The sequence below is a fragment of the Nannobrachium achirus genome (assembly GCF_963921795.1).
Source record: "Nannobrachium achirus genome assembly, chromosome: 21".
Lineage (NCBI taxonomy): Eukaryota > Metazoa > Chordata > Actinopteri > Myctophiformes > Myctophidae > Nannobrachium > Nannobrachium achirus.
This window is the reverse complement of record NC_137828.1, coordinates 35813734-35835028: the sequence shown is the minus strand read 5'-3', so window position 1 is coordinate 35835028 and position 21295 is coordinate 35813734. Positions and strand designations below refer to the sequence as shown.

Sequence of the window (21295 nt, the reverse complement as noted above, 5' to 3'; positions counted from 1 at the left end):
ATACACACACACACACACACAATCACAGAGAAGGAGATGAGAAGACAGTATAGCACAATTTGTATGGGTCCCATAATTTTTGGTTTCCTACATTTAGTTTTTTATTATTATTGTTTCAAAACATTTTCAAAAAACATTCCCCAAAAAGCTAAGATTTTTGTGAAATAAAATGTCCAAGTAATTTCATGAATAAATGAATGAAAAATCATAAATTAGAAAACAAACGTTTAAGAAGTAGTGCAAATAGCCGACCTACAAGCTCAGATCGCGGTGCGAAGAGACGCGTTGTGATCTTGTAGATCTGCTGTTTTCAATGTTTCAAATGTTTTGTGCCTGGGACCGCCAGAAAAGGAGATATTCAACATTTTACAAACTTCAAAGAAGTGAAGCGCTGTGAGCTTGTCTGTCTGCTATTTTTGAATAGCCAACATACTGAGTAAATGAGTAAGTGCACACCAGGGTTTCCGCTAGGCATTTTTGGGGCCGGCCACCTTGGCCGGCAGGATTATATTTTACCGGCCAATCAATTAATTTATCGGCCATATTATATCGAACGTCACATACGTGTTTGCAGATGAGATACTGTATGTGCGTGCACCGTGCACCCAACTGATAATTACACCATTTTATGTTTGCGCTGGGCTTCCTTCCTCTTTATCAAATAATATCCTAACTATCTACTTATGTAGAGGTATCGCTTGCCAAAAAAAGAAGTGAATAGGTTAAAGTGGGCGCGCAACTCAAGCGAACCGTTTGCGCGCCCTGCCAAACAGTGGCCTACAAATTAATAAGTTAATAGCCTAGTATATGATTTTGGCTTCACGTCTCATTAAACCTTTTACACACAACATTTGTTTTATTTTGTTAATGTTATGTTATGATGGCGCAAGGAAGGTTGACTTGCCTCTGTTGCTTTGACCACGATGGCATCACATCCATGCGATCAGAAAGTCATGTGCGTGCTTGTATAATATCCATGTGATTCCACAGAGTTCGGGTCCCTTTTTTATTATCGTCTACTGGGTCCAGCTTGGTATAGATTACCTCGGAAGAACCCCAGTTCTGTTCTGATTATAACACTAAACCCACGCTGATTGTTACAAGGTGCTGGAACTGTCAGCTGTGAAACGTGATGTGTGCTTCTCCGTAAGGCCGTGTGCGTGTCTAAAATAGCAGACATACAAGCTCACAGCGCGGCGCGTTTCGCCTTGTTGTGAGCTTGAAGCTCTGATATTTCCAATGCGCGTAACCATCGTACGACGAATATAGATATGCGCACAGCACAGTAGAGATTTGAAAATAGCTGATCTACAAGCTCACAATGCTATCGTTCATTTCAAAGAGCCGTTCAAAAGACTCAATTCGTTCGCGAACGTCCCACCTCTACAGCGCAGCATGAAGCAGCAGCAGTGGCGGTGAGCTCCGCTGTCGTCAGACAGACTCACAGAACATGATACACATTTAAAATTATGATAGGTTTTAATGGTTGTAGCTTTACTACTTTAGACAAATAATTATGTGTATAATAAGATTAAAAGATAAAATAGCCTAAGAGGCATTTTCCCAGCCGGCCACGGTGGCCGGTGGACTTTATAATTACCGGCCAATTAAACATTTAACCGGCCAATGGCCGGTAAATACCGGCTAACGGAATCTCTGACACACGCACGCACGCACGCACGCACGCACGCACGCACGCACGCACACACAGTCTTAAGCTTTCAGGAGAGTCTCCATGTTAATATTCAGTCCTTGATGTTAATGGGTAAAAATGGGCAGTTTATTCACAGTGAATTATCTCTTAATTAAGTTCTACGTGTCCTTTGTGTGCATGAGCCCATTTAGAGTGCTATAGATTACATGTTTGAGTGGTTTTCCACACCCTTCAATAATAAATGAAGGACTTTTTCAAAAGGCTGAACCAAAAATATCCTTGAATGGTTTTGTTTTGATCACATGAATGAAGCCTGCAACAATCCCCAGTTCATTATGTCCTCTGGTACAACGTGTATACTCAGTGATAGAAGAAGTACTCACTTTTTTTTTTTTTTGATGAATCTATCGTGGTTAAAATTGAGTTTGAAGTTAAAATGGGTTCGTATAGGATGGGGGTGTGTCTGATAACATTTACCGTATATAAAATATCTAAATACTGAATCAAGCAACTTAAATACTGTCCGGGGTGCTCACCAAAGCCCGAGTAGACGATACAATGACATATTTTTTAATTTTATTTTTTAAAGTGAAATATCCTTTTCCAAAATGTATAAAAAATGCAGTTGTGAACACATCAGTTTGCATAAAATAAAGCACATTGCACTTGTCTTAAGTTAAGTGGAAATAAAGCAAATAAAAGAGAGAAGTTATCAAGTAATGTTATTTTATCAACTGGCTCTCTCTTTCGTCTATCATCCTCAAATGTCCAACTCAGTATCGTGAAGCCACGCCCTTGTCTCTGGTACCACTTGGAAGAGGCCAGCCTCTGAAGGTGGTCTGTACAGGGGGCAGGTGTTAATTATGTGCTCTGCAGTCTACTCAGGCTTGTGTCTGCCACTTCTGGCTCGTGGCAGTGTCTGCCAATCCCCACTTCTGGCTCGTGGCCCCTTGACATTTTTGTAATTTGGCCCACAGGTTCGGAAGTTTGAGTATCCCTGTGTTAATACATGTCAAGGGCCTGCTTCGCATAAGGGTCTGCGCAGTCTACACACAAGTTAAAAGGTGTCCCTGGCGCCGGCCCTGGTGAAATCACGCACACTAACGTCCAGGCTCACATTAACATTAGAGGATATTAACGTTTGAGCTTTTAAGAAAGGCATTTTTAACCCTAAAGCAGAAATTTGCTGATCTACAAGCTCAAAACACAGTGTTGTGTTGTAGATTGTCTATTTTTGGTGCTCAACACAGGCATCCAGCTAAGTATAAGTCGGGACATAACTCACACGCACACACGCACGCACGCACACACGCACGCACGCACACACGCACACACACACACACACACACACACACACACACACACACACACACACACACACACACACACACACACACCTCTGTAGAAAGCAGCGTGAGACACTAGTAGAACCATGTCTGACCTAAAATGACAAAACGCATCACCTGAAGTTGGCTGTAAATTCAAGAGAGTACATTTATTGCCATTTGCAGCGCGGACACCGGCCAACATTTACTTAAAGAGGTGGTGCCATAGTTTTGCACTTTTTCTGGTTTTCATGTATCTATGAGGTTGACAGTACTTCATTAGACCCCCTGGTGTGGTTATTATGAGCAATTATGTATTCCCTTTGTATTTTTTATTTCTTCCTTGAGGCTGACACCTTGTAGCCTGAAATCAGTCCACACATTACCACCCCCTGTTGGTGGGTGGTGTGTAGTGTGGACTGACCCCGGAGATTTTTTATTTTATTTCAGCTCGCCCGAGGAGCGGGCGAATTGAATGGGCCAATCAGGGCTTTAGACTTGGGGCACGTGGTAGGCTGGTCCGGTCCCAGCCCCCCCCCCAGCCCCCTCCCTTCAGAGCTCTTCTGCCCACGTGAGAGTCCCTAGTGGACTCTGATTGGTGCTCTTCTGCCCACGTGAGTCGCTAGTGGACTCTGATTGGTCTGTGAAAACTGTCATGGCGGAGTCAGACTCGACTCGAATTATTTGAATAAACTATACCAGGGGTCTTCAACAGGGGGTCCGCGACCCCCAGGGGGTCCACGGAGGTACTGCAGGGGGTCCGCGAAATTATTGCTTAAAAAAAAGAAAAAAAGAAAAAGATTTCAAAAAATGTTATTTTTTATTTATTTATTTTTTTACATTTATGTTAAAAAATAAATCATGATTCTATCCATTTTGAATAGCTTGAATACATGATTACTATGCAATTGACAGATTGTTGATATTATTGACATTGGTTCTCAGTTAATAAGTAGTATGTTTAGAAATGGTAGTGGTACGGCCCACCCTGCTCGCTGTAACTTGTACATGTTTAAAATAAAAAAATATGTTGTAGCCCCGACCCCCCCCCCCCCCCCCCCCCCCCCCACCCTACGAGGTGGTAGGGGGTCCCTGCTCCATCTCCCCATCAGTTTGGGGGTCCCCGGCCTGAAAACGTTGAAGACCCCTGAACTATACAATAGTGCCGTTTCATTACGTTTTAATACCATTTTGCACCAACGTAAACATGCAATCATATGTTATAAGAAATAACGTATTTTTGCAATGTCACGGCACGTCGCCGTCGGGGGCTCTAAGCGTGTGTGTGTGTGTGTGTGTGTGTGTGTGTGTGTGTGTGTGTGTGTGTGTGTGTGACGTCAATAGGCTTTAGCCCGCCCCCCCAGAAGTGGAATGTCTGCCCGAAATCTCAGACTCTCTTCCCAAAACGAAGTGTGTGATAGAGTCTGACGCTTGCAGTCAGGCTAGACACCTTGTGGGTCAAAAGTGGCAATCCAAAAACAACATATAATCATCCCCTCCCCTTTTATCATTCACCCAACACTGTGGGTGTGGCTAACTTCAGCTGGGTCACCATCCACCTAGCCCCGCGTAGTCAGGCTTACTCATCTGCGAAGAGAAAAGTCTGGTTACGACCATAGGCTGAAACGGCATGAAACGGTGCTACTTCTGATGGGAGAATTTCACCGGAAAACTGCAAAGCATGACGTAACTTCCGTTAACCGCGGCACTTCCGGTGTCTGCAGATTCATGTCATTTACATCGCCTATTGTGGCCAGGGTGCCATCCACCTGACAACCAGGCATACTTAATGAACTGGTGGGTGTGGCCACATAAAAACACAACACACACACACACACACACGGTCGAAAGTTGTGCGAGCGAAACGCTGTAAAATCAAAAATATCCCTGCCTTCGCTCTCTCTCTCTGTCTCTCTCTCTGTCTCTCTTTCCTCTCTCTGTCTATGTCGAAGCCCCTAGCAGGCATCTGTGCACGCACGCCCTGTTGGTCCCAGGCTAGCGCCCTCTCCCTCTCTCTCTCTCTCTCTCTCTCTCTCTCTCTCTCTCTCTCTCTCTCTCGCGCGCGCGCGCGCTTCTCCTGTGTGCACGTTGGTCCCAGGGTGCTTGTGTATGTTATATGCTCGATGCTTGGTTCTTTACGCTTCTCCTCTGTGCACGCACGCCCTGTTGGTCCCAGCGCAGCCCTCTCTCTCTCTCTCTAAGTGCACGCAGGCGCTTTTCTTCTCTCGGCTGGGAGTGGGACACGCCATTGGCCCCTTACATTAGCCAATCCTGAAACTAGTTCTGTTCCTGTGACTAGAAAAAACGATCGAAGATAGGGTTTTGTTTACACAAAACCAAAAATAATTGCCCACCCCTGTACTACGCCTTTAAGTATGAACTATTTACATTTCACACAAAGGATTAGGGGGGGCATTCACTCCCTTCATGGATGGGCAGTCCTGTACAGTAGGCGAGTATTCCTACCATAGGAGACGCGGTTGCATAAATTAGAAGGCGCGGCTTGTGATTGGCTGGAGCGGAGGTCTGGAGCGCTCGGCTGTGGTCACTTGGACTGCGCGGGCGGGTGTGAATTTGTTTATCGTGGGCTTGCCCAGGCCTTACGGCCTGGGCATAAATATAACGATTGCATTCACCACGGCTTCCCTGGCCCGCTCTTCGCGGGCACTCGCGCCTGCGGCGCTCGGGCGCGAAGAGCAGGACCAAGGTCCGCTGGCCTTCGCGCCGCTTGCAATGTCGTGGACAATAACTGTGACATCTAACCATAAAACGAGCGCTCCTTCAAACGGCGTCTCCTACGGTAGGAATAATAGCGTCCTGTAGGCCTCATTTGAAACTGGAACCTGATTTGTAAGTATGGGAGAACTCTGTCAATTGAAGTCCGCGATCTCACTCGTCCGTGATATTGGCCAGCAATCCTATTTGAGACGCCAACAATGAATCACTGAGTTGTCAAGAGGAGATATCGCTGGATGTTTAATTCCCTAATACTTCAATGGCATAATCCGCAGACCATGTCACCAAAATGACAAGGAACTGATAAGATATACTGTACCGAGGATGACTGTCAAGTGTTAACGTTTGAGCAGCAAGTTTGTTTGTTCCCTTTCCTGTTGCGCAGCAAAAAACAAGCTCATGTCGCTTCGCATTGTGAGCATTATCTTTTTTATTGTTCAATTGTTTTTCATTTAGCCTATTTATACCTGTATAATGACATGCCCAAAACAGGGACGTCAGGTTGAAAGTGGTTTGGAGGGTGATCTGTCCAGTCAAGTTGTATGAGACCAAGCTGATTAATTAACACTGAAAATGTGTTTCCCCTCTGATGTTTTCCTCATCACTCAGATTGCTATATACCGGTAGGCTGACAGTACATCGCCGACGATCTTTACTGCACGTCTCTCCTCATCAATCTTTACCTGTTTCCTGTCCATCTCCACTATAAAATATAAATAAAGGCAGACCTGCCGCATGGCAAATTCGGAGCCGGTGTGCATGAGGTCATAGAGAATCATTGTTTTCTTCTTCGTCCGTTTTTTCCGTGCGAAGAATCGCGTCTGTGTGCAAAGCCCTTTAGATCAGCTATTTCCACTATATATATATATATGAGAATATAATACTGTAAGTAAGTAAATGTACTAATAATCTTTATGGTTTATCGTGATAAAAACACTAACAATAATCGTATCGCAGAGATTTACATTTATCGTGAAATTATCCTCTCTCATTCACCTTTTATTTGCCGAGCTGCATATCTGGTAAACCCTCTATAATTGGTAAAACTGACCTGGAAATAACGTACTTGATACGGTACAATCTTTTTTTCACTCTCAACCAAATCTCTTTGACAAAAAATGTTTTGGGGCAAATGTTCTGTCCCAGGATAATGAATGTTGGGGATATTTTGATTATTGCAATAATATCGTAATAATCATGACATGACATTTTCATATCGTCCCATCCCTATTAGTTACTGCACACCACTGACTGTGGGTGCCTGAAGCTTGAAGCTACCTGAAGATGCAGAGGATGATGATGGCCGTGATGAGCGACAAGAGGGAGACGCTGTGTCCAATGGTGTAGCCAATCTTCACTTGCCAATAGAACTTCCCCTGCAGACGACAGAACACCAGAAAGTCACGTTGTGTCTTAAATCAAATGAGTTCTAAATTATATGAGAAGGCAATTAAACTTAAAAGCAAAAACATAAATGTATTATTCTCAGGCAAAGACATTCTAATTGTGACTGTGAGTAGAAGATATTCAGAGTTTATGGGTGAACGGTTATGGACATGTGTTTGGGTATATATTTTTCCATTATCCACCTCTGTGACATTGCTAATTGCATAGTTATCTATCTATAAATGCGACAAATCTCTGTCTGTCTGTCTGTATGTAATCCGCGTATCTCGAGAACCGTTCGTCCCACCGGCTTCAGATTCGGCACGCGCGTTCCCCGCCGCGGCGCGGAGTGCAGTGCCGGGCCTCGGCCCGACCCGACGCGCGTTTTTCCGAAACCGGCGCGAAACGTTCTGAATCTCCTTATGCGTAGCTCATTGTTGACATCAGGCTGTTCCGGAGGAAATCGGCACAGACATCACGTACGCCACATGAGTCAACAAAAAATCTCTGTGAATGTGTATGTATGTATGTAATCCGCGTATCTCGAGAACCGTTCTTCCCACCGGCACGCGCGTTCTCCAGATATGGGCATAAAATGAATGCCCGAATGCGGAGCTGATGTCTGACATCAGAGTTTTCCGCAACCGGTACTGTGTGTGCAGAGATCTCCATATATGGGCATAAGGGGACAAAGGCAAACAGATGGTCAAAACGGGTCCTATGACAACAGGTATATTGGGGTTTGCATTAAAGGGTGGGGCATTCATGGGGTCCGCTCCAAAAAAGAAAATAAAAGAGACAAAGACAAACATAAGACAAGCAACAAAGCGTGGGACTGGGAGGATGACTTGAATGATGCAGATTTAAGCAGGCTGTGTATTCTGCTTAAAGAAGAAACAAACAAAAAGCGACAGAGATCTCAAATATGGGCATAAAATGGACGCAGATAAACAGATATCTCCATATACGGGCATAAAGGGACACAGACAGACAGATACAGAGATCTCCATATATGGGCATAAAATGGACGCAAATAGACAGATATCTCCATATATGGGCATATATGGGCATAAAATGGACCCAGAACTATATCTGCACTGATCTCCATATATGGACATAAAATGGACGCCGACAGACAGACAGATACAGATATCTCCATATATGGGCATAAATGGACACAGACAAACAGATGGTCAAAACGGGTCCTATGACAACAGGTATAATGGGGTTTGCATTAAAGGGCGGGGCATTCATTCCCTATTTATATCGTTCCAGAGTTGGCCAGGTTGCCGACTAGACGCTGGGCCGCCCAAAGGGCGGCCCAGCTTCTAGTTTCTTAAATAATGGAACAGGACATGAAGATATTTTGGGATAGATAACAGATACGTTTTTACTCTTGTACACAAGATGTAACAATAAAGTCTATTGAACTTGAGATTGTACGACTGAAGCATTCTATATCAAGGTGACACATTTCGGGGCAGAATATTATCATTTTTTTTCCTGTGATTACCAGCATACCGAAAGTGCCAATGTATTGACCTTTAAGAATAGAGTTGCTGAACAATAATGATGTGCCTGTATCCTGGGCCAGCAGGAACACATTAGCCTGGAGCTAAGGTAACAACCAGCATTGACATTTGTCAGATGAAAATACATCTCCAACAAAGCTTTCATCTATTTGTTTTTGAACCAATTATCAATTTTTTTCCTCCACACTTTGTTGTCTGTGGTTTTTATGTCTGTGAAGCACTCTTTAAACTTGTTTTTGAAAAAGGTTATACAAATTAAGTTTATTATTTTTATTATTTTATGATTCATTGTAATCTCTCAATAACAGAATGTAGTGCTACTACAAAGGAAAAGGAACTTTTCTTTAATGATGGCTAGCCAGATTGACAGCAGATGGACAAAGTGCTCAAACCCAGTACTTAAAGGACAATTTCTTTTTCATATTTTAGATTGTAATTAGAGAAAAGAAAAGATGAATGTTAAAATGTTTTCATTTACAGCTTTCTAAGGTTTTAGCGATTTTAGTATTTTGATTTCAGTGGGTGGGGGTATGCGTACAAGTGGCTAAATATGTATTTTTAATTTTTTATACACAATAAGCCGGCAATTTCTTTGTGACTTATGGGGATAAGTCACATCTGCCCATGAAAGTTTGCGGTGCATCTTGGGAATGGGCTTATTGTGTCTTAAAATACATATTTAGCCACTTGCATGCATGCACATTTAACTAGCTTTTAATAGGGAGAACCCCCTCCCCCTCGGTGTATAGGTACTGGTGGTGGCAGTGCAGATGAACCTCCCTCCTTCTCAAATCTTAAAGAGACTTGATGGAGTGGGGGATGGAGGTGGGTTGCTCATCGCTTGCTGAAAAGAGAATTATTTGCACTGTAAACCATTCTATTAATAATGGTTATTAAACATGTTGGTTCCAAAAAAAAAAGAGAATGACAGGATCAGAGGCAGTGATATTTAAAGACAGGGCCAAATCGCCTGATTGGTCTAGCCTACCAGCCTGCTACGCTACGTTCAGCGGATTGGTTTTGTCACTTCGCTTCTCAGTCTGGCCAGTTCTCCTATCTCCAATAGTCCAGCATGTCCTCAAAAAAGGCCCTCGTTTTTGAGATACCCCCACCTGAGTTAGAACTAAACGTAACCATGTTTTCTCATCGTTGGGGTCTCCCATTAACACAATGGAAGCCAAGGTTTCTAACATTTCTAGCTGTTGCTGGTGCCGCCGTTCACTTACGCTTTATTTTGAAGAGCCTCTGAAGCTTTGTGCGTGTGCACGTGAGTGTCCGCTGACGATTGAGGAAGATAATCCATTTGTTTACAAACGCTCTCGAAACTAAAATCCAAACCGCGGTAAAGTGTCGCCGTGAAAACAATCCGATCTCTGCTTCCCTGGCGTCCTTTGCACCTTATTCAGAGATAAAGCCCTTTTTATGTTTCAGCATAGAATGGAAGTGTATGCAGCCTAGATGCTCCATTTTGTTTCTGTGCGAGCCACGTTATGACCTATGGACCAGGGTCTTTCACAGGGAACACAACATGCGCGCAGCTACACGCTGCACAGTTAATTAACCCTTTGTCTCGTTCCTCAACGAGACAACGGATTTTTGGCACAGCAACCTCCAGTGGCCGTATCTCGTTACTGAACAAGCCTGTTGGCTTGCACTGTTAAACCTTGTTGTGTATTGGTTTTGGGTCTTGACACCACTATATACTGTATATACAGGTATATACATATAAAGTCCTGGGGTGTGCATGTGTGCACAGTATCTAAGGGATTGGAGTCTCAGAAGTAATGTTGGGCAGATCTTTATGCCCATATGGTGTTCCATGTTCGAGTGCCCGTTGGGCAGATCTTTATGCCCATACATGGTGTTCTGTGTCCAGGCCAGTCTGTGATGTCAGTATGACGTCAGAGTAGTATGCAGACAGGCGGTTACCATGGTGGCGAAACTGTGTAGTATCAGTGATGTCAGCAAGATGCCATCTCCATTCTTTTGTTGGCTAGCTACTTACTTCTGAGTTATGAGTGGTTTTGGACCTTCACACCAAAGAAAGAATTCTCCATCTCATCCATTAGTTTTTACATTTCATTCATACAAACATAGAAACACTCCAGAACCATGTCAGCCTGCCCTCACTACCCTTCTCACAAAGACCCTTCCGTGCCAGGGACCTGCACACAGAACACTCCCCCCCCCTTTTTTGGGGGGGGCTGAGCCCACAGAGCCCACAGATGCCATCTCCCTCCTTTTGTTGGCTAGAAACTTACTTCTGAAGAAAACAAAAAACTAAGACAGAATACTCCATCTCATCCATTAGTTTTTACATTTCATTCATAAAAACAGAAACACTCCAGAACCATGTCAGCGTCAGCCTGCCCTCACATTGAAACGCATACTTCCTATTTTCTCAAATTCAAAGCCTGTGCACTAAAGAGGTCTGGCACAGAAAGGGAGCTTGTTTTTTGCAGGTCTTTCAGTCCGAGTGTATCAAAAAAAGCAATTAGGTTAAGCACTATTGGTCCGACCAGAGCAGTGTAAGCAGAGTGACGACACGCTTTGAACTCACCGCAGACCGGAAGTGGCTTCGCATGGAGCCTGTCTCATTCCTAGCAAGCCTCTGCCCCGTCCGCCCCCATTCTAGCCGAGGCATTTCCACTCGCTGGAAGTAGACCAAATCACGTCTTTTTCACCATTTTAACGCATTCACAGGCCTCTCTAAGGTAGATAACATTATTAAAAGGGTGAAAAAGACGTGATTTTGTCTACTTACCAGCGAGTGAAAATGAATGGGGGCGGACGGGGCAGAGGCTCGCTAGGAATGAGACAGGCTCCATGCGTGCATGTGTGCGCATGCGTAAGCTAGGCTAAGTTAGCTTCCAACCATAGAGTAAATAGGCTTTCCACATTTACTATGGGAGTCAACAGAAGTGTTGCAACTCTCTGTTTCTAGGGCTCTGGGTCCGACCAGTTTAATATTCACCAGGTTAGCATTCACCAGCGTCGGTAGGTTAGCACCAGTAAGACTCCCTAATCGGGAGATAAGCGACCGTAGGTGGCTTATCTCCACAAATAGGGCAAAAATTTGTTTTTCCCAAATCTTCCTCATCCATGTTGATGACATGAGTGTAGACATGCTGTGTAGTGATATTCGTGATTTTAGGGCAAAAACTGTAGGAGCAGTGTCCAAAAATGTGTTGTAAAAATTCCCCGCGAGCAGCCCCGTTGGGGTGGTCATTTGGGCATTTTTGCACATTTGGTCATTTTTTACATCTGGGGGTCCCCCAGGGACCTGGGGGTCCCTGGGGCTCCGGGGGTCCTTGGAGGTTGTAGTTTGGCAGGCAAGGAGTGTGTGTGTAAAATGTGGCATGGATGGGGTCAACGGGTGCGGAGATATAAGCAGGGAAAAAGTGTGACGTGTGAGCACATTTGGTCATTTTTTACATCTGGGGGTCCCCCAGGGACCTGGGGGTCCCTGGGGCTACGGGGGTTTTTGGCATGGATGGCATGGATGGGGGCAACGGTTGTGGAGATATGAGCAGGGCAAAAGTGTGACGGACTCACAGACAGAGGTTTTGGTAGTAAATGCGACCTACGGTCGCAAAAAAACACTCTCCCTGAACAGAAATAGTCCTCTAAAACAATAAATCTAATGTGTAAATGTATGAAGCAGTCATAAAGAGCCTGAACATATATATATATATATATATATATATATATATCACAGATCGCGTTAGTCCGATAATTGCCGCTTTTGTCCGATATTTAATGACAAAGACCGTAAAATATCCGGTTGCAAATCTCTCTCTCTCTCTCGCTCTTCCTCACTGTCTCTCGCACACTCTCTCTCTCTCCCCCCTCTCTCACAAGCACGTTTCCTGTGCAAGCAAAGTTGCACAAATACACATGCTGTTAAGTTACACCTATTTTCTGTTAATAATAACCTGTGTAAAATAAGCTGCATTAGGAGGTAAACGTAAAACACTTTATTTGTGAAGGTAAGACCGGAAAATAAGTTGTTGTTGCTGCATGGGTAGTTGTCGCACACAGCGTCATGTCGTTCTGCTTGGATTTAGAATACCGTACGTCGGCGCGCAGTTTAGCTGTATGTACTGTAAATGGATGGACTGTCAAAACACTGTATTATTAATAGTTAGAATATGTCACAGACCCTTCAAACGAGAGGGCACTTGTGAGTAAAGTTGGCAAGTTGTTCAACCACTAATTAACAACAATGCACGTTCATTTTAAGATGAAAACAACAACAACATGGATGCAACACTGGTTTGTCGCATCCAGATGAAACACGGCGTTAATCATGTGGACAGCCTGGACACGTTAAAACGTTACCTTGAATGGAATATATCTGGAGCAAATATGTCAACTTTACCAAAAAGCTGTCCTAATACAGTAAACCAGATGCTGGGACAGCTGCCCGTATCCACAATATAACCTGTGAGTAGCCTATATTACCTTAACATTACGCACGCCGATGCGAGAATGAGGGTAATTAATGTACAGTATTTGTGCAAGTTGGCTCTAACATTTGTGTATATGCCTTCTTGTTGCCTACAGTTCAATCCAAAACAAAATGCTTATGGCTGTGTTGCATTTATGGAGCTGCTTATCATTAATGCATACAGATATCTATGACCGGTATTTTTATCAGATGTCCGATAAATTTTAATCATGCCGGTCACGGTAACCGGCAGTTAAAAATCCAAAATCCTAGCGCGATCGCTGATGTGTGTGTGTGTGTGTGTGTGTGTGTGTGTGTGTGTGTGTGTGTGTGTGTGTGTGTATGTATGTATGTATGTATGTATGTATGTGTGTGTGTGTGTGTGTGTGTGTGTGTGTGTGTGTGTGTGCGTGCGTGCGTGCGTGCGTGCGTGCGTGCGTGCGTGCGTGCGTGCGTGTGTGTGTGTGTGTGTGATAGTTGAATATCACTGCTCTAAACAGTGATATATAGGTCAAAAGTTAATTTCCATTGAGAAATAACACAATTCCTTATCAGTTAATTATCAAGTGTCTTGGGGGGATATGGAATCCATGTTAAAAGGCAATCCCATTCAAAAACCTTGCTCTTTACATGTTCTCACTCAACACCATGTTGAGTCAAGAAGAGAAGAAGAGTCAACACACCGCCATTGGTAACAGCCACATGCTGAAATAATGCCTGACATCACTGACTGACATCACGGAACACCATATATGGGCACAAACGGGTGAAACAGTCTGCATGCTGACATCACTGATATTAAACAGTGTCGCCATGGAAACAGCCGCATGCTGAAACAATGCCCAAATAATGTCTGTCTGACATGATGAAACAAGTGACCAAATTTAGGAGGTGACTGACATCACTGACATCACTACAGTGCCCAAATTTGGAGATGACATCACAGACTAGCCTGGACACAGAATACCATATATGGGCATAAATAAAAGAGAGCCAGACAGACAGAGATAAGAGACAGACGGATTTGCCTTTTTCAGAGACTGGAGTAGGGGTAAAAGAAAAAAAACATATTTCCCTCCAAAATGAAATTTCGCAACAATCCATTTCATTAACTCATACTCTGCGATCCCCATCGAAACCGGGGATTTCCCGCTGTACCTCTCTGCGATGCCCGTCGTTCCCGGAAATTTAATTAGCTTTAATCATTATGAAACGATTAAAAGTATGATTGCTGTATATATCCGTTTCGGAGACTTTAGGCCCGCCCCCTAACTGTATCCAGTCGCATTTCCCGTTTGGACCAGATCTAGCTTTCCGTATCCGGTCTGAGCCTGGGCCATAGTCCCGCCTCCATTCGTTTACATTGTAACAGAAGAATAAGCTACTCGGCGATGGAAAGCTCGTTTTTCAATCCGATTTTTGCGTTTGGAAACTTTGATCCAGTCTCTACACGCCTGGATTATGATCCCCGCACATATCGTGCGTTTTGTGCGCAAACGTGTCCACGTGTTACCATAGCGCACAGCTTGCTTTTTTCAATGTTTTTTCATGTAAACAATGGCGGATAAGCAGGGATACAGCGTGGCAACGGATATGTCTATTTCAATGGGGGGTTTTTTATTCGAAAGCTGTCACAGAGTCTACGCGTCTACTAGATGAGTCGTGCACAGATTGTGCTCGATGCGTGCGCGTGCCCACGTTAAAAGGTAAGGACAATTTGGCAGCTGCTTACTACAGCTATGTTTAAAATGGCAGCAAAATTGTTAATGGGAGACCCTAACGATAAGAAACTAGACCAGGTCACCTGGTTGTGCCAGACCCGCAATGAAAACTAGTATGGCACTGAACTAACACATGAACACACAGGATTTTATAGTCTCAGCAACAAAGCGTAGTGAGCTTGTAGATCGGCTGTTTTCACTAGTATGGCACTGAACTAACACATGAACACACAGGATTTTATAGTCTCAGCAACAAAGCGTAGTGAGCTTGTAGATCGGCTGTTTTGACTAGTATGGCACTGAACTAACACATGAACACACAGGATTTTATAGGCTGAGCAGCTGGAAATGTTTGTGAGCTTGTAGATGGGCTGTTTTCACTAGTATGGCTGTGGGGCAAATGTTTTGCAGCACTGAACTAACACATGAACACACAGGAATTTATAGTCTCAGCAGCTCGTCAGCCAACTCAACTCAGCTGGTCCCGTACAGGTGACGGCACTCAAGGCAATCAGCCGAGCAAGGGAAGGGAGGGGCAGATGAGCAGTCAGAGGCAAACACAGGCACACTGAGGAAAAGAGGGACACTGAGGAAAAGAGGGACCGACCGACCGACCGACAGACCGACAGACCGACAAAGCCTTATGTAGGCCGACCCCCTGGGTCTGGCAAAAACATGCATGTGTTTAGTTCTAACTTGGGTGGGGGTATCACACAATTTGAGGGCCTCTGATGCTAGACTACAAGGGAGGCGGGACATAGGAAACGAGTGGAAACCACTCGCGGCTTCTGATTGGTCTGTGGTGCGGGGCGGAACAAATACACCAGTGTGTATTGGCTGGCTGATGACGTAGCTACCCTAACCCTAGTCCGATTCGTTGGAACATCCAATCAGCAATGATGTCGCTTATGTAACAGGTGACTTTCGGAAATGCGAGTGGAGGCTTGCCAGACTGAGTGACAAAACCAATCCACTGAACGTAGCTTAGCAGGCTGGTACCCAGGCTATGATTGGTCGACTGCAGATTGACATATTTCAGATTGGCTGATTAACTAGAAGTGCTCGCAATAAAGAGATGGGATAATTTGCTTGGCAGCTTGACAAAAGCTACATAAAGTGGCACATCAACATAAAAGCACAGAAGGTGAATTTTGGTTGCACATCAAAGGGAAAATTCTTCATCTCCGTCCAGCTATATTTGAGTTTTGAGTGGATTTTGATTATCATACCGAAATAAGAATTCTCTGTCTCCAAACACTTTGGAGTTTCACGGTCATGTCTTTTAGCATTGAGTTGCAGTGTTGGGCAATATTACTTAGGAGAGTAATCGTTACTTATTACTTATTACTCCTGGGAAAAAGTAATAATATTATATTACTTATTACTTGGAATCAAGAGTAATATGTAATATATTAAGTTATATTACTTTTTTTTTTTTACCTGCAAAATCTGTTTAGCCAGCTCCTTTTAGAACTGAATCCAATTTATTGGAACAATAAGAGTCTCTGGGATGCGATTAAAGAAATTATAATTGCAGGCTTTGTAATTTATTAATCTCAATTAATCACATTTTAATCACACATCAATATTTGACCTGGGAACAGTTAGAAACTTTTTTAATGGATTTTATCAATTAATAATTAAGACATATAATATATAACCCAACAAAACATTGCTTATTTTTATTACATTTAAAACTCTCAGCTCTGTTGAAGACCCCTGCCTATCCTTAAATAATAGGCTACATATTTTCTTTTCTGCCTAAAAAGTGTAGGCTATTTTAGACGTGAGGTGCAGGGGCTCTGGGTGTTCCCACTAAGGAAAGTAGGCTTTCAACTCCCTAAAACCGTCTATTTCGGTGAGTAGTTTTACATTTTATAACAGACATGAGGCTTATTGGGCTCAGACAGTGGAGGCTACGCTAACTGGCTATTAGTGGCTAACAGCAGCAACTCAGTCCGCAGTGGTCCACGGTGGTCCCGCTGAGCTCCGCGGACGGTCCGCGGCGGATCCCCGCGACGGACCCCTCCGCGGCGGACCCCCGCGGACCCCTCCGCGGCCGAGAGGAGTGCTTGTAGATTGTAAATGTCCCATCCATGTAAGCGCGTCGCACGCTGATGCTCGCTCTGTGACTGTGACAGGCAGGAGGCAGCGCAGCGCTGTCACTGGTCCATGCACTGGTCTCATGACATAAGCAACGTCATAACTGTGCGCACTGCGCAAATGACTGATCTACAAGCTACATCGCATCTCTGTAGAAGTGTAGATGTATGTTGATGTCTTGTAGATCTGTTCTTTTTCTGCAATCGGCTAAAATGGCTAGTAACGGAGTAGCGAGGCTTTTTTTTTGCGGAGTAAAGCGTTATATATTACCATTTTTTTTAGAGTAATACCTTACATTACTCGTTACTGGAAAAAGTAATAATATTACAGTAATATATTATTAGTAATTCGTTACTGCCCAACACTGTTGAGTTGACTTTGTCCATCACCAAAATGCATAAATGCAGTATATGAAACAAGCAGGCACCAATAAGTCCCTATGATTGTCCACCCAACAATGGATACCAGGCAACTTGATGAGAGTGCCAGTTATTCTCATGTGAATATGAACAGACTGGATAATTCTATATCATGATGATGATTTTTTCTGACAAAGCTGCATGCTATAAGCTTCTACAACGTATGCAAATCACGCAGGCATCACAGTCGCACTGCTTGATTTGATGTAGCGAGCACACATGTGCACACATGTGTGTACACGGGCGTGTGTGTTGGTCATACGTTGTAACGGTGTACAGCAGACCACTACCCCACTGACTGGCACCCACTGAGAAAGCTTTTACCACCCTGCAGAGCACTGTTTCCCAAACATACTGTGTAAGGTCACAACCCATTTTCACGGGTCACGTGAGTGTATAATTTTTTCTCATTTCTTTTGACCTTTTCTTCCTTTATATTTTTTGTATTTTTTATCTTTTGTTTAAACAAATATATTTGTTTCAATGTTGCTTCATCAAGTTACAGGCATATGTATGGCTTTGGAATCCTTAGGTCAGAGTCAAAAGAACAAAAGCGGGCATACTATTGCAAAATAGGTTTAAAACAACAAACATATTAAATACACCAAAACATACGCAATAAGGATAGCCTAGGCTATATACAGTATACACGCTAAGGCAGATATATTAAAGGAACGGCCTAATATCTTATGGAGGTTATGTGTGTTGGGTATATAGGCTAATATTAGGACTGTCAGTCGATTAAAAATCTTAATCCCATTAATCGCATGATTGTCCATAGTTAATCGCACGATTAATCGCAATTAATCGCATATTTTGTATTTGTTCTAAATCTACCTTAAACAGATATTAATACTCATATCAACATGGGAGTAGACAAATAGCCTACTTGCTTTATGCAAATACAGCATATTTATTATTATTTGGAATAATAACAAATACTGTCCATAATAGGCCTAACAAACATATAACAACTTGAGAAAATATCTGCTTCCATTAGGACAGATTAATAGTGAAAGGACCACCGCTCATCGAGGTGCTGCATGCCTGAAAGAACATGATTTTGCACACTTTTGAGTGTGCGGAGGCTCCCTTAAATCTTTCATTAGGACAGATTTAAAATAAACTTGGCATTCAATCACTAAACCCCAGCATCCCTATTCTAAGGGGATATTCACCAAAAGTAGCAGATTTACAAGCTCATTACAAGATGCTACAAGAGCTTGTAGATCGGCTATTTTTGGTGAAGAGAGTTTATATAACTCAAGTACAGTGCAACTCAGGGGTGTTTTACAAAGCAAGCATGAGGCATTAGAGGGTCTAAATTGGTTTAACTGAAGTAATATTGATACATTCTAAATATTATCAAAGTATTCTGAGGCACCCTGGACTGGTGTTATTGGGCACCCTAGTTCACTATGAGAAACCCAGCTGTTATGATGTAGAGAGTACTAGAGACACTGATGGCCCGTTGGAGATGTGTGGCACACAAGCCATAGTCAGCCAGGCCTGCCGGATTTCAGCCGGAGTTGGGCCATAACAGTGCCTGCCAGATTTGGGCCATAACAGCCGGATTTGGGCCATAACAGCCGGATTTGGGCCAAACCTGTTTGCTATGTGGTTCTCTGGCCGTTGTTGCATGCATTTGGTGGTCACTGTTAGCGTGTTGGTGCGGGGGTCTGGCAGGCACTGTATAAAGGACGTAGGCTATAATGTGCTTGTGTACAAGTTGGAGCGCTCCTGTTCTTGGGAGCGTGTGTGTCTGGGGCTCGTGCTGTCTACAGATGTGCCGAATATGATGCGCGCGACGCTGTCAGCGGTGATATTGTGGTTGTCTGCTGCAAAAATCTCTGCTGTTTTGTCTGTCTCATACATAGAGTTATGGGGTCTCATACTATGACTAGCCCTGCTGCTAGCCGCATCACACACTGACTGTCTGTTGTCAGCGCATTCGCTTCCTCACTCTCTATACTACGGAGCGCACAGAGGGCCGAGGCTCAAACATCAGCTGCGTTAATCGCACGTTAAAATTAGCGGCATTAAAAGGGTTGTGAGTTAACTAGTTAAAAGCTCGCTAAATTCGACAGGTATAATATATATATATATATATATATATGTCACCACTAGTTAGATCAAGAACCGGAGCGCTCGTCGTCCGGCGCGGGGCGGAACAAGCGGTCGCTTTGATCCACAACAACGACAACGTAGCGTTGGCAGGAATGATAGCGCCTCACCCCACGGAGGTTAGGGTTAGGTTTAGGCATAGTTTTACTGAGGTTAAGGTTAAGGTTAGGGTTAGGGTTAGAGTTAGGCATAGTAAGCTAATGGTCAGATACAGAGATCTCCATATATGGGCATAAAATGGATGCAGACAGACAGATACAGATATCTCCATATATGAGCATAAATGGACACAGGCAAACAGATGGTCAATACGGGTCCTACAGAGATCTCCATATATGGGCATAAAATGGACGCTTAGAGACAGATAACTCCATATATGGGCATAAATGGACACAGGCAAACAGATGGTCAAAACGGGTCCTACAGAGATCTCCATATATGGGCATAAAATGGACGTAGACAGACAGATATCTCCATATATGGGCATAAATGGACACACGCAAACAGATGGTCAAAACGGATCCTATGACAACAGGTATAATGGGCTTTGCATTAAAGGGCGGGGCATTCATTCCCTATTTACATTGTTCCCGAGTTGGCCAGGTCGCCGACTAGACGCTCGGCGGCCGAGCTTCTAGTTTGTTATAATTATCCACCTCTGTGACATCGCTAGATATTTCTTAAAGAATGGAATAGAACAGGAGGATCCTTTTGGGGAGAGAACAGATTGTATGAAGCATTCTTTATCAGGGTGACGCATTTCAAGGCAGAATAGTTGTTAGTGAACAATACTGATGTGCCTCTCCCTGTGCAAGACCACTGCTCTTTTGTCCTGGAACAATCATTGGCTTCAGGTAACAGCCAGTACCTGATGAAAATAAATCTTCCACATCTAAGATATAGGACACTGGGCTTGTTGTTTGTACCAACAAAACAATCACCAAACAAAGTTGGATGTTGATGCATTGGTTGTTTCATGAATCATGAATAACAATCTATACTATAATTTTGCGAATGTCTGTCTGTCTGTCTGTCTGTCTGTCTGTCTGTCTGTCTGTCTGTCTGAGTGAGTGTCTGAGTGAGTGTCTGTCTGTCACAGCGTTTCTCCTCAGTGGCTGGAGCAATTGATCTGAAATCGCATCACCATAAGCATATGAACACACCTGACATAACTGTGAAGCCTGTTTGTCACTTTCACAAATCGTATGCTGTATATTAGCATTTTTATGGTGTATCTACTATCTATTCTGCATCTAGCTTGAGGCACATCTATTCTGCATCTAGCATGAGGCAAAATGTTTAACCAGCTCTGTGTGTGTGTGTGTGTGTGTGTGTGTGTGTGTGTGTGTGTGTGTGTGTGTGTGTGTGTGTGTGTGTGTGTGTGTGTGTGTGAGCAGGCAGGCAGGCGGGTGTGTGTGCAGGCGGGTGGGCGGGCGGGCTGGGGGGGGGGGTGTTGGCTGGCCCTCTTTCAGATGTTGTCATGTAGATCGGTACACAGTATCTCTGTAGCCTTTAAACGAAACGGGTATTTCTTACATTGATGCTCCTACATATTATCATGCAAGCACCAGAAAGTTACTTTCCATCCCTCATATACTGTGTGCACAGTGCACACCCCATAACCCACACACTGCACATCATTTCAGAGCTCATATCTTTGAACGGGTAAGGACTAGTTTAACTAGTTCGGAAAGTGGAAAAGGGTGGGGTGCAAGAGCATCAAATAAAAAATAAACAAAGTATTGTACGTTCTGAATGTCATGAAGTGTAGTTATAGGGGGCCAACGTCTGAAGGAGCATGTGTTGCGCTTAGGCATGAACTCTAGTCATCAATATCTAAATAAC

At 43.7% G+C, this 21295-nt stretch overlaps 1 protein-coding gene across 1 annotated transcript in view; it reads right to left on the bottom strand.

Annotated features, from left to right (window-relative positions):
• Positions 1-21295, bottom strand: part of vipr1b (vasoactive intestinal peptide receptor 1b) — a gene marked incomplete at both ends in the record, with an annotated part of 106701 nt that overhangs the window by 40903 nt on the left and 44503 nt on the right. The window contains one exon of the mRNA XM_080751933.1: positions 6994-7091. Within this exon, the coding sequence (XP_080608059.1) occupies positions 6994-7091 (98 nt within the window). The remainder of the gene's footprint in view (positions 1-6993; positions 7092-21295) is intronic.